The sequence below is a fragment of the Sander vitreus genome, chromosome 12 (genome assembly GCF_031162955.1).
Source record: "Sander vitreus isolate 19-12246 chromosome 12, sanVit1, whole genome shotgun sequence".
Taxonomy (NCBI): Eukaryota; Metazoa; Chordata; class Actinopteri; order Perciformes; family Percidae; genus Sander; species Sander vitreus.
In genome coordinates this window covers 31,160,694-31,174,175 of record NC_135866.1, presented here as the reverse complement: position 1 = coordinate 31,174,175, position 13,482 = coordinate 31,160,694, and the positions used below count along the sequence as shown (strand labels likewise).

The 13,482-nt window shown below is 45.6% G+C and overlaps 1 protein-coding gene across 1 annotated transcript in view; it reads right to left on the bottom strand.

Moving 5' to 3' along the window:
* Window positions 1-13,482, bottom strand: part of lamc2 (laminin, gamma 2) — a 28,297-nt gene that overhangs the window by 12,990 nt on the left and 1,825 nt on the right. Inside the window, exons 2-7 of the mRNA XM_078265176.1 lie at window positions 8,485-8,661; window positions 7,375-7,492; window positions 5,469-5,584; window positions 4,480-4,611; window positions 3,102-3,291; window positions 613-725 (exon numbers count right to left, since the gene is read on the bottom strand). Of these exons, the coding sequence (XP_078121302.1) occupies window positions 613-725; window positions 3,102-3,291; window positions 4,480-4,611; window positions 5,469-5,584; window positions 7,375-7,492; window positions 8,485-8,661 (846 nt within the window). The remainder of the gene's footprint in view (window positions 1-612; window positions 726-3,101; window positions 3,292-4,479; window positions 4,612-5,468; window positions 5,585-7,374; window positions 7,493-8,484; window positions 8,662-13,482) is intronic.

Genomic DNA, 13,482 nt, shown 5'->3' with positions numbered 1-13,482 from the left:
AAATATTTCTGAGTTTTTTTTCTCGTACATTTGTGACTTTAAACTCAGAGAATATCGACGTTTTTTGTTAAAATGTGAACTTTTTTTATTAGCAATACTAAATACCCATATTTATTCAGTTTTTCTTATAATAAATGCTGTTAATACACTGCATATATCTATATTATTCTTACTATTGCACATCTGTATGTTGTTCATCGATTGTTCATATTACATAGCCATATTTTTTCTGCTCTTATAAGGTAACTGCTAATACACTGCACATATTTATATTTAATTCATATTACTCTACAGTAAACCACCATCTGTAAACCAACTGTATACTACTGTCTATACTACACTATATTTCTTGTCCTGTCTATACTTGTATATCACGTTGCTCTTTTCTGCTCTTTTTGTACTTCTGGTTGGACGCAAACTGCATTTCGTTGTCTTTGTACTTGTACTCTGCACAATGACAATGAGGTTGAATCTAATCAGAGTCATTCGCCCCAAAATGAACGATGATTATAACTTTTCACACTGAGGATGAAAGCCAGATGTTAGAGGGTGTAAGTGGGTGTTTGGCCAGTGGGAAAGGGAAGTATAAAAGTAAATGTAAAGGAAGTTCACCGTCTTGGCCAAACGTTGCCCGGATCTTGATGGCGGTGAGATTCTGGAGAAGTGTCTGGAACTGAGAGGAGGAAAGTTGAGGCCTCCACCGGCTGCCAGGACCCTCGTCCAGTCTGTTGAGACAGAAGATATCACACATTTAGTACCAGTCCACCCAGTCTGATCGGACAGAAGACATCACACATTTAGTACCAGTCCACCCAGTCTGATCGGACAGAAGACATCACACATTTAGTACCAGTCCACCCAGTCTGATCGGACAGAAGATATCACACATTTAGTACCAGTCCACCCAGTCTGATCGGACAGAAGATATCACACATTTAGTACCAGTCCACCCAGTCTGATCGGACAGAAGATATCACACATTTAGTACCAGTCCACCCAGTCTGATCGGACAGAAGATATCACACATTTAGTACCAGTCCACCCAGTCTGATCAGACAGAAGATATCACACATTTAGTACCAGTCCACCCAGTCTGATCGGACAGTACAGTCTTTTAAGCCCCTGACACACTAACCCGACAGCCGACCATTGGCAGAAAAGACAGCTGGACTGATCAGTCGCCTCCCCAAGGTCCAAAAAGTGCCTCAGAACACACCGAAGCGACTGTACTGTCGCCCAAAAAATGAAAACCGGCAGCTGATTGGACGAACGCGTCACGTGGGTCTGGTTTCACCAGAAACTCAAAGCCAGACTGTCATGGCGTCTCGTCAGAATACGATCTCATATTGGAAACGTGTTTCTGAAAACATTTGAAGAGAGAAACAGGCCGTGCAGCTGCTGAATCTGTCTTCATTTCAGATCAACAAAGGTCAGTTTAGAAGATGTTCATCAGATTTTGAGAGACTCTAGTCATGCTCATCCTGCTCTCCGTTTCCTGGTTAGCTCTCCACCAATCAGATTGGGCCGTGACTGACAGCTGAAGTCACGAGGACCCACGAGATCTCGCGAGATCTCGCGAATTCACGTAGAATAGAACCACAAAACCACCACCAGTTAGTTTCCATCCAGAGGAGTAGAGAGGAAACAGCTCTGAGCTGTGTTTTCAAGGTGTAGTGCAGGGAGATATGATCCGCCCTGAGCACGGTGTATTTTATTTTGAAAATTAACCGGATGTTTTTATTTTGTTTCTGTGCTCGACTTCCCGTCCCGCACTATCTGCCGTGTGCTGAATTGCTGCAAAAATAGAAGCTCTGCGTATCTGCTCTGGAGGGCTGCAGACCGCCGGAGCTGGGACGCAGTCGGGACGCAGTCGGGACGCAGTCGGGACGCAGTCGGGACGCAGTCGTTCTGCAGTCAGTGGAAATACACACATTGTCTTTAATGGAAACCTAATGACTCCGTTGACGTTCCAGAGCCGTTCATGTAGCCATTACGCATCCAGTGGAAACTGCCGGTTAGTCACGCTCATCCCGCTCGTCATTTCCAGGTTAGCGCTCCACCAATTAGATTGGTCATGCAGTCCGACTGCCCGCCCTCCAACGCAACATGTCAGGTCGGCCAAAATGAAGGCCGACGGCTCCTCGGACGGACGATGTACGTAACGAACCGAACAGACTCGAGTCACCGACCTCGCCAGACTGTCCGACGGCCGATTATCGGGTTGGTGTGTCACTGCCCTTTGGCTGTTCACACAGAAGATTTCACACTTTACAACAATAAATGAGACTTTTAGTAGCAGTCTTTCCCTGAGATGCATCTAAAAAACTCAGGTGCCTTCACAGTAAAATCACGAAACAATCTTTATATCAAAGCTCTTCTTCACAGATGTTATTCACTGTAAATCGGTACTTGCTAAATAATAAACTGTGTCCAAAATGAATGAAAGTTGTTATGCTTCTTTTTGGTTGAAATTGAACCTGCAGAGACTTGAAAGTTTCTGCAGAGACTTGAAAGTTTCTGCAGAGAGATGATCCATCACAGTGTTTATTTTCTGTCAAAGTCGAGAGAAAGACTGACGCGATTAACCCCTCCCACCTATCAGACCCTGGCATTCAGGGTTTGGCCTCTCTCTTGTTGCCGCTTAAATGTATTTTCTCTTTCACTCCAGTGTGAGCATTCCTGTCTGTCAGAGAGGAGGAATCCTGCTGCCATAATCAGAGCAAGTAGAAACAAACTCCTGCGACCGAAAGAATCTGTAAGTCGCTCAGACTGTTTAAATGTTTCTGCAGGAGTGAAGCTAAGGAAGCTGCATGTTTGATCCATAAAATACGGTGGCCGACAGGGGCAAACGCCCTGCAACTTAACAAAACAACAAGCAAAAGAAAACAACTTCATTCATTTGACAACACATGCACAGCATTCAGCAAACGCGCAAATACACAACACAATAACACAACCAAATACACGAACGCGCTGCAAATAAAAAACGATAAGCAAACGCAAAAACGCAAAAAGAAAAGCACGCAAACCCAGAAAACAAATGCAACAAAATAAACGCTGCATCCAGATTACACAATGGAAGTTGTCTCTGGATCTCGTACCTGAAGCTGTAGTTGATCTTCTGTCCACAGGGGACGATGGATCGCAGCTCTCCCAGCGAGGCGGACACTCGGAGGCCGCCGCCTTCCAGGATGACGTCGTTGGTGGACGGGTGTCGGACGCCGCGGTCCAGACGCAGAGAGAAGGAAATGTTCTGACCGAAACTCAGCAGCTGATTCCCCAGGTACGGAGCTGAGGGAAAGGAGGAGAAAAACATACTGGTGAGGAGGAGAGGAGAAACAAAGAAAGGAGAGGAGAAACAAGGAGAGGAGAGGAGAGGAGAGAGGAAACAAGGAGAGGGGAGGAGAGGAGAGGAGAAACAAGGAGAGGAGAGGAGAGGAGAGGACAGGAGAGGCGAGGAGAGGAGAGGAGAGAGGAAACAAGGAGAGGGGAGGAGAGGAGAGGAGAAACAAGGAGAGGAGAGGAGAGGAGAGAGGAAACAAGGAGAGGGGAGGAGAGGAGATGAGAGGGAGGAGAGGAGAGGAGAGGGAAACAAGGAGAGGGGAGGAGAGGAGAGGAGAGGGGAAACGAGGAGAGGAGAGGGGAGGAGAGGGGAGGAGAGGGGAAACAAGGAGAGGAGAGGGGAAACAAGGAGAGGAGAGGGGAAACAAGGAGAGGAGAGGGGAAACAAGGAGAGGGGAGGAGAGGGGAAACAAGGAGAGGGGAGGAGAGGGGACAAGGAGAGGAGAGGAGAGGAGAGACAAGGAGAGGGAGAGGGAGAGGAGAGGGAAAGCAGAGGAGAGGCGAGGAGGAGAGGAGACGAGGAGAGGAGAGGAGAGGAGAGGAGAGGAGAGGAGAGAGGAGAGGAGAGAGGAGAGGAGGAGAGGGGAGAGGAGAGGAGAGGAGAGGGAGAGGAGAGGGAGGAGAGGAGAGGGGAAGCAGAGGAGAGGAGAGGGAGAGGAGAGGGAGAGGGGGAAACGAGGAGAGGAGGAGAGGGGAAACGAGGAGAGGGGAACAAGGAGAGGGGAGGAGAAACAAGGAGAGGAGAGGAGAGGGGAAACAAGGAGAGGGGAGGAGAGGAGATGAGAGGGGAGGAGAGGAGAGGAAACGAGGAGAGGGGAAACAAGGAGAGGAGAGGAGAGGGGAGGGGAGGAGAGGGGAAACGAGGAGAGGGGAAACAAGGAGAGGAGAGGGGAAACAAGGAGAGGGGAGGGGAGGAGAGGAGAGAAGAAACGAGGAGAGGAAAACGAAATTAACTAAATAAATGAAAAGATGAAAATGAAAAGGAAAAGACACAAGGAGACATTTGGAGAAATATGAAAGGAAGGAAACAAGGCAAAGAAAGGAAATAAAACGAAAACATCCGTCATGAAACAAAGGAAAGGCAGAAAAGAAATGAGATGATGGAGGGAGGTTAAAGGAGGCGGGGCTTGTTCTCACCTGGAGCGTACAGGTAGACCGGCAGGCTGTTTTTGGAGATCACCTCCAGGTCCTGGTGGCTCGGTGACCAGCGGAAGTGGACATCGTCGGGGGTAACGCCCTGATCGGTCGCAGCCTTCCAGCCGTCCGGACCTGAAAACACAACACAGAGTCTGTTAGAACTGGTGTTCTCTGGGGCTTTTATTCTGAAATGTAAACACAACACAGTCTTTTACAACTAGTGTTCTCTGGGGCTTTTATTCTGAAATGTAAACACAACACAGTCTTTTACAACTGGTGTTCTCTGGGCCTTTTATTCTGAAATGTAAACGCAACGCAGTCTTTTACAACTGGTGTTCTCTGGGCCTTTTATTCTGAAATGTAAACACAACAGTCTTTTACAACTGGTGTACTCTGGGGCTTTTATTCTGAAATGTAAACACAACACAGTCTGTTACAACTGGTGTTCTCTGGGGCTTTTATTCTGAAATGTAAACACAACACAGTCTTTTACAACTGGTGTACTCTGGGGCTTTTATTCTGAAATGTAAACACAACACAGTCTGTTACAACTGGTGTTCTCTGGGGCTTTTATTCTGAAATGTAAACACAACACAGTCTGTTACAACTGGTGTACACTGGGGCTTTTATTCTGAAATGTAAACACAACAGTCTTTTACAACTGGTGTACTCTGGGGCTTTTATTCTGAAATGTAAACGCAACGCGAGTCTTTTACAACTGGTGTTCTCTGGGCCTTTTATTCTGAAATGTAAACACAACAGTCTGTTACAACTGGTGTTCTCTGGGGCTTTTATTCTGAAATGTAAACACAACACAGTCTGTTACAACTGGTGTTTTCTGGGGCTTTTATTCTGAAATGTAAACACAACAAAGTCGGTAACAACTTCTGCAAATCGTCAGGGCTTTTATTCTGAAATTTAAGACCAGAATCGACTGTCAACTTCTGCACATCGTTGTTTTATAGTGAAGTGGAGAGGTGAAAGGTTACCATCGGCGAAGGTGGAGGTGATGCTGTGGACGGAGTAACCGGACTGTGCCGAACACTGGCTGCTGTGACCGTAACAGAAACAGGGCCGACTCCCAGAATCCTCTCTGGGCTGGCGTCTGAAACACAATGAGCAACAGGAAGTTAGAACAGAAACTGGGACAAAAACAAACCCAGAAACAAAGTATCCTGTCTTCTCTCCGCGAATTCTCCACTGGTTGATTTAATTCACTATATAGTCCACTATAAAAAATACCCACAATGCACAGCTCATTTCAGCGTACATACGATGTAGCCTACATTTTACTCCTGATAACGTTGTGTTTTCCCGGAGGAGAAGAAGAAGCAGAAGGACCCACAGAAACTGGAAAGGAAAAATGGAGCGGGCTTTCTTTTCTAAACAGTGGAAATGTAACATGCAAAATACATATAATACACAACCTTTAATATTCTCCTGGGTGCTCTGTTTGTTTGTTTACATTATGCTGGGCGTGCCCGCCTCCGTCACACAAATAATCGGCGCATCTACTGACGCAAGTCACGCAACAATGTTTTCAGTGTAGTGTCTGACACTTTTCACTTGTAGAAATATTTTATTAACAAAATGTGTGTATGTGCTTGTTGCAAAAGAGCTGTGTTAGTCATTGAGGAAGTGCTTAAAAGTACTCTGATGCACAGAAAGTTAAGCTTAAGTCATAAAAAAAAATCAGTCTTTTATGGCACAGAGGTGCATTGGTTGAAGGTTGCGAGAATGGAACAGGAAGTTGCACCACACGGAGACCCCGACCTTGGCGTGGCTTGGTGTGTGTGTGTGTAAGATAACAGTTTCTGCCTAAGAAACAAGAAGACACCCCCCTGTGAGGATAGGACAAAAGCTAGAGGGAGAGAACAGATCAGGGCTCATAATTCAGAGGACAACTTGGTGGACCGGGCTCTGACTTGATGTCTGTTGCTAGGGAAACTTAGTCTCCGTTTGTGAATCCACAGGTGTGTTGTAACTCTTATGCTGGACTCAGTAAACATTGCTCAACTGAACTCTTCGTCTCAGATTGATCCTTGTGTTCTGGTGAACTTAAAGTGTCCATATTATGAAAAAAACACTTTTTCTGGGATTTGGGGTGTTCTTTTATGTCTCTGTTGCTTCCACACGCATACAAACTTCGAAAAAAATCCATCCATGCTGTTCTGAGTGAGATACGGTTTCTGAATGTGTCCTGCCTTCAGTCTCCGGGTCAGCTGGTCAAAATATGCACGGCTTGTGATGTCACAAGCCGAAACGAGCTGGCTAACTGCAGCCGTTAGCTCGTAGCGTTAGCATGCTAACGCTAGCATGCTACCTCGTTCTCAATAGCAACACACACAAGTAACACCATAATCTCCAAAAGAACTACTTCCATGTGCGCCCTCATTTAGAAGAAGTCTCCCAGCTAATCCTGCCTTGTAACTGACTGAAGGTGGAGAAACAGCCTTTCTTTTACTGTCTATGGAGCTAGCTAGCTGACATGAGCTACATCTGAGCTACTGAGCATGTGCGAGTGCAATCAAAGATAGTACAGAAGAAGAAAAGAGGTCTCACTCTGTAGCTAAAACAGAGACCAGCTGAAAGAGGATCTGCAGCAGTGAGAGAGAGCTGTGCAGTACAACAACAATATGGTGTTTTTTTGAAAATGAAACCATGTAAACCTGTTCTGGTACAACCTTAAAATACAGTTATGAACCTGAAAATGAGCAGAATATGGGCACTTTAAGTCCGATAATGAAGGCGCGGGAATTAATAAATTGAAGTCAGACACTATAGAGGGAATAGAGAGTGAGTGAATGAGGGAACAGTTTCCAACACAGCTATAGTGTCAGAAGAAGTGCATCCATTGAAGAGATTATGTTTAAGGAATCTGAAGTGTTTCTTCACCTTTGCGAGCAGCCGTCGGGTCCGATCGGTCCATCTGGGCAGCGGTCGCATTTCTCTCCGGTGACGCCTTCTTTACAGCTGCAGCGCCCCCTGCTGTCACATGTGGCAGCGACAGAACCTGCAGCCAAAGAAACATTAGAAATAAAACTAAAACAATAGTTTCTCTTTCTCAGAACATTGGGAGCGTATTAAAGGGGTAATCAGTCCTTTTATCATCGTAAAACACACGTCATTCAAAGTGGACAGAAACTAAATAAAACTATCAAAAGCCGTCTTGGTTCATCTTTCCACTGTTCCAACAATCACCACTCTGGTTTGGTTGAAATAAACCTTTAATTCACCCATTTACATGTGGAGATATGCTGGCTCTATATACGCTAAAAGTCCTGATTATTTATATGGAGTCTGGTGGAGATATGCTGGCTCTATACACGCTAAAAGTCCTGATTATTTACATGGAGTCTGGTGGAGATATGCTGGCTCTATACACACTAAAAGTCCTGATTATTTATATGGAGTCTGGTGGAGATATGCTGGCTCTATACACGCTAAAAGTCCTGATTATTTATATGGAGTCTGGTGGAGATATGCTGGCTCTATACACGCTAAAAGTCCTGATTATTTACATGGAGTCTGGTGGAAATATGCTGGCTCTATACACGCTAAAAGTCCTGATTATTTACATGGAGTCTGGTGGAAATATGCTGGCTCTATACACGCTAAAAGTCCTGATTATTTACATGGAGTCTGGTGGAAATATGCTGGCTCTATACACGCTAAAAGTACTCATTATTTACATGGAGTCTGGTGTAGTTTGGTGATGGTGATTTTGGGGCTGTTTCATGTTAAACTAAAAGGATCTTCCTCTTTAACTAAAAGGTCTATCTCTGTAGGGATCCTTTCTATAATGTTGTCAGACACTTAAAATATAATAATCTGAGTCTGTCAGCTGCAAAAACAGAACTTTTAGTGGACGCTAACTGATTAATCCTGGACCAATTTCAATCAGTCACTTAGACACCAATGCATGGGAAAATAGGGTCCAGGTTGAAAAATACCAAAGTTACGCTTCAAGGAAAGATTTTTATGTGTTTTGTGGGGTTGTTTTACCTGTTGGGTTGCAGAGACAGGGCGTGCAGCTCAGTGGCGCCCCCGCCAGGTAGAAGCCGGCCTTGCAGCGCTCACAGTGGCGGCCTTCTGTGTTTCCCTGGCAGTCGACACAGTGCAGGCCCACGGCGTCCCGAAGGCAGTACCGAGATCTCCCATTGCAGTCACAACGAACTGTCGCTGCAGGAGAACACACAGGGGAACATCTAATTTACTTTGTTCATTCATATCATTTATCATCCATTGTTACAGAAACAGGCTCTGTTTCTCTCTAAGCTTTGTGCAAATGATGACTCAACGACATCACCAATGTCTTTGCATCATCTAGCGCCATATCTTACCGACTTTTGGAGCTACTTTCATCGGAAAAGAGTCGGCAACACTGGTTGTGTGATTCCAAAGGATATAACAGACTGAAGGTGAAGACAAAATCACTGTTTGTCTTTTCCTGAAAAGCTCACGGAGCATTAGAAATGTTTACAGAGTGTGAAGCACCTCTTATGTTCTGTGGTTTGTTCCGAAATCCCAGAGAAAGCTGCGCCACCGAGCTTAAAGCCCTGCAGACAAATCATCACAGTTCACACCCAAACCAGCCAACGCCTCTTCTAATACGCAGCTGGCTGCCTGCAGCTGATAGATAGAACATGCTGCTACTTGTTACTGTTAGCAAAGAGGGGAAAATTATATCCATTAATGAAGATGGATATTCAATTTAATCAAGATATACATGATCCTGATCTCAAAGAAATCAGCCTGTTCTCATGAAGCATTCGTACATATATCTCTGAAAAGTAAAGCTCTGTAATGTGTATGTATTCTACGTATTTACTACTGTCAGCAGCACATTGACTGCTGCTGTATAAGAGCGTGAAGATCCTCATAGGGAGGAGGTCAGGGGGGAGCGGAGTTCATGTTCTGGAAGAAGTTAAGGAGAAAACACAAGATATCACCAGGAAACAGGTGTTCATGTCCTGAAGAAGTTAAGGAGAAAACACAAGACTTTCACCAGGAAACAGGTGTTCATGTCCTGAAGAAGTTAAGGAGAAAACACAAGACTTTCACCAGGAAACAGGTGTTCACGTCCTGAAGAAGTTAAGGAGAAAACACAAGACTTTCACCAGGAAACAGGTGTTCATGTCCTGAAGAAGTTAAGGAGAAAACACAAGACTTTCACCAGGAAACAGGTGTTCACGTCCTGAAGAAGTTAAGGAGAAAACACAAGACTATCACCAGGAAACAGGTGTTCACGTCCTGGAGAAGTTAAGAGAAAACACAAGACTTTCACCAGGAAACAGGTGTTCACGTCCTGGAGAAGTTAAGGAGAAAACACAAGACTTTCACCAGGAAACAGGTGTTCATGTCCTGAAGAAGTTAAGGAGAAAACACAAGACTTTCACCAGGAAACAGGTGTTCATGTCCTGAAGAAGTTAAGGAGAAAACACAAGACTTTCACCAGGAAACAGGTGTTCATGTCCTGAAGAAGTTAAGGAGAAAACACAAGACTTTCACCAGGAAACAGGTGTTCATGTCCTGAAGAAGTTAAGGAGAAAACACCAGACTTTCAAGCCGGGGTGTATAGGCAACAAAACTACTTGGTAAGGTTGTTAATTAATCTGTAGATTGTTTTCTGGATGAATGGATGAGTTGTTTGGTCTCTAAAATGTGGATCAGTGTTTCCCAAAAAGCCCAAGATGACGTCCTCAAATGTCTTGTTTTGTCCACAACTCAAAGATCTTCAGTTTACTGTCACAGACGAGAGCGGAAACTAGAACATGTTCACATTTAACACGCTGACATCACACAAGTTTACCTGTTTTTATATTAAAAAATAATAGTTGGAGATTAATTTCAGAGTTGACAGCTGATCCATTCATCTTTGCCGCTCTACACTTTAGTTTTTAAGTAAGTGTGTAAGAAAGTAAGTAGGAAAGAAAGTAGGGAATATAAGAAGAAGAGCGAAGGAAATAAGGATGAAAATAAGGGTGGAAAGAAAAGGGAAGGAAGGAAGAATGGAAAGAAAGTAAAAGGAAGAATAAATTAAGAAGGATGGAAAAGGGGAAGGAAGGAAAGAAGACGAACGGAAGAAAGGAAGTACGTAGCGAAGGACGAAGTGAAGGAAAGAAAGGCAGAGAAGGATGAAAGGATTCAGTTTACTGTCACAGAGGAGAGAAGAAAACTAGAAAACATTCATATAATAATCAAATAAACAAAATAGTGGCCAGTGGGTTGACATTATTTTCAACCCACTGGCCAGGTTGAGGTAAAACATGCAGGACTTTTGTACATGTTGGTGTTGTTTTCCAAACTAAATGGTACTTTGTATGACAGTGAATGTGATTCAGATGAAAGTAAGCATCCAGAAGGAGGGCGCGGTGCATTTAACAAGGTGCGTCTGTTTGTTCGTGTGTCTGACCGTCGGCATGAGGTTCAACTCAGAGTACATCAGTATGTGACTCAGCGTGACTCACTCTGTAATCAGAGTTAGTGTTCATCTAAACACCGCCGGCAGCCGTGATGAGTTCAGGTGTTATTTTAGCTTTTATAAAGACAGTTTCCAACACGTGTGTCTGTCTGAGAGGATTCCTCTCTAAACATATGAAGACAAAACGCCTCCCACAGTTTCATAACTCAATCCCAGAGGTAACTCTGGATCAAAGTCACACCCAGACACATCTTATGTGGAAAATATATACGTAAACATCTCAATCCCCATACTCAAAACGAGCAAACTGTGACCTAACGTGATAACAAGTTTTAATTTAAACCGAATGTTCAATTAAATACAGTTTTATTGACGGTATCAAATCCTAACAGGAGTTATCTCAGGACACTGTACAGATAGAGGAGGTCTAGACCACACTCTATAGTTTACAGAGACCCAACTATTCCAGTAATTCCCCCGAGAGCGAGCATTTAGTGCGACAGCGGCGAGGAAGAACTTCCTTTTCAATAAAGATAATGGAACAACAGATTCTCACTCCTATCTCGTGAAATACGGACGCTTGGTCAGGTGCCTTTGTCGTTGTTATTGACGCTAAAAGTCTCCTTTAGCGTCATATAACGTGCTTTAGCTAAACGCGCTTGGTCGGGACAACTGGCATCCCTTTTGACACAGTTATGTTAAGGAAAAGGTCGTGGGTGGGTTTGCGTTTCCGTGACACGGGGGAATAACGGGATGGTTGAGTTTAGGAAAAGGTCATGGGTGGGCTTACGTTTCCGTGACACGGGGGAATAACGGGACGGTTAACGGTTCCGTGACACGGGGGAACGGGATGGTTGAGTTTAGGAAAAGGTCATGGGTGGGTTTGCGTTTCCGTGACACGGGGGAATAACGGGATGGTTGGGTTTAGGAAAAGGTCATGGGTGGGCTTACGTTTCCGTGACACGGGGGAACGGGATGGTTGAGTTTAGGAAAAGGTCATGGGTGGGCTTACGTTTCCGTGACACGGGGGAATAACGGGATGGTTGAGTTTAGGAAAAGGTCATGGGTGGGCTTATGTTTCCGTGACACGGGGGAATAACGGGATCGGTTAAGCAGTTTCCGTGACACGGGGGAATAACGGGATGGTTGGGTTTAGGAAAAGGTCATGGGTGGGCTTACGTTTCGTGACACGGGGAATAACGGGATGGTTGGGTTTAGGAAAAGGTCATGGGTGGGCTTACGTTTCCGTGACACGGGGGAATAACGGGATGGTTGAGTTTTAGGAAAAGGTCATGGGTGGGTTTGCGTTTCCGTGACACGGGGGAATAACGGGACGGTTAACGGTTCCGTGACACGGGGGAACGGGATGGTTGAGTTTTAGGAAAAGGTCATGGGTGGGCTTACGTTTCCGTGACACGGGGGAACGGGATGGTTGAGTTTAGGAAAAGGTCATGGGTGGGCTTACGTTTCCGTGACACGGGGATAACGGGATGGTTGAGTTTAGGAAAAGGTCATGGGTGGGCTTACGTTTCCGTGACACGGGGGAAACGGGATGGTTGAGTTTAGGAAAAGGTCATGGGTGGGCTTACGTTTCCGTGACACGGGGGAACGGGATGGTTGAGTTTAGGAAAAGGTCATGGGTGGGCTTACGTTTCCGTGACACGGGGGAACGGGATGGTTGAGTTTAGGAAAAGGTCATGGGTGGGCTTACGTTTCCGTGACACGGGGGAACGGGATGGTTGAGTTTAGGAAAAGGTCATGGGTGGGCTTACGTTTCCGTGACACGGGGGAACGGGATGGTTGAGTTTAGGAAAAGGTCATGGGTGGGCTTACGTTTCCGTGACACGGGGGAATAACGGGACGGTTAAAGGTTCTGTGACACGGGGGAACGGGATGGTTGAGTTTAGGAAAAGGTCATGGGTGGGCTTAAGTTTCCGTGACACGGGGGAATAACGGGATGGTTGAGTTTAGGAAAAGGTCATGGGTGGGCTTACGCTTTCCGTGACACGGGGGAATAACGGGATGGTTGAGTTTAGGAAAAGGTCATGGGTGGGCTTACGCTTTCCGTGACACGGGGGAACGGGATGGTTGAGTTTAGGAAAAGGTCATGGGTGGGCTTACGTTTCCGTGACACGGGGGAACGGGATGGTTGAGTTTAGGAAAAGGTCATGGGTGGGCTTACGTTTCCGTGACACGGGGGAACGGGATGGTTGAGTTTAGGAAAAGGTCATGGGTGGGCTTACGTTTCCGTGACACGGGGGAACGGGATGGTTGAGTTTAGGAAAAGGTCATGGGTGGGCTTACGTTTCCGTGACACGGGGGAACGGGATGGTTGAGTTTTAGGAAAAGGTCATGGGTGGGCTTACGTTTCCGTGACACGGGGGAATAACGGGATGGTTGAGTTTAGGAAAAAGGTCATGGGTGGGCTTACGTTTCCGTGACACGGGGGAATAACGGGATGGTTGAGTTTAGGAAAAGGTCATGGGTGGGCTTACGTTTCCGTGACACGGGGAACGGGATGGTTGAGTTTAGGAAAAGGTCATGGGTGGGCTTACGCTTTCCGTGACACGGGGAATAAC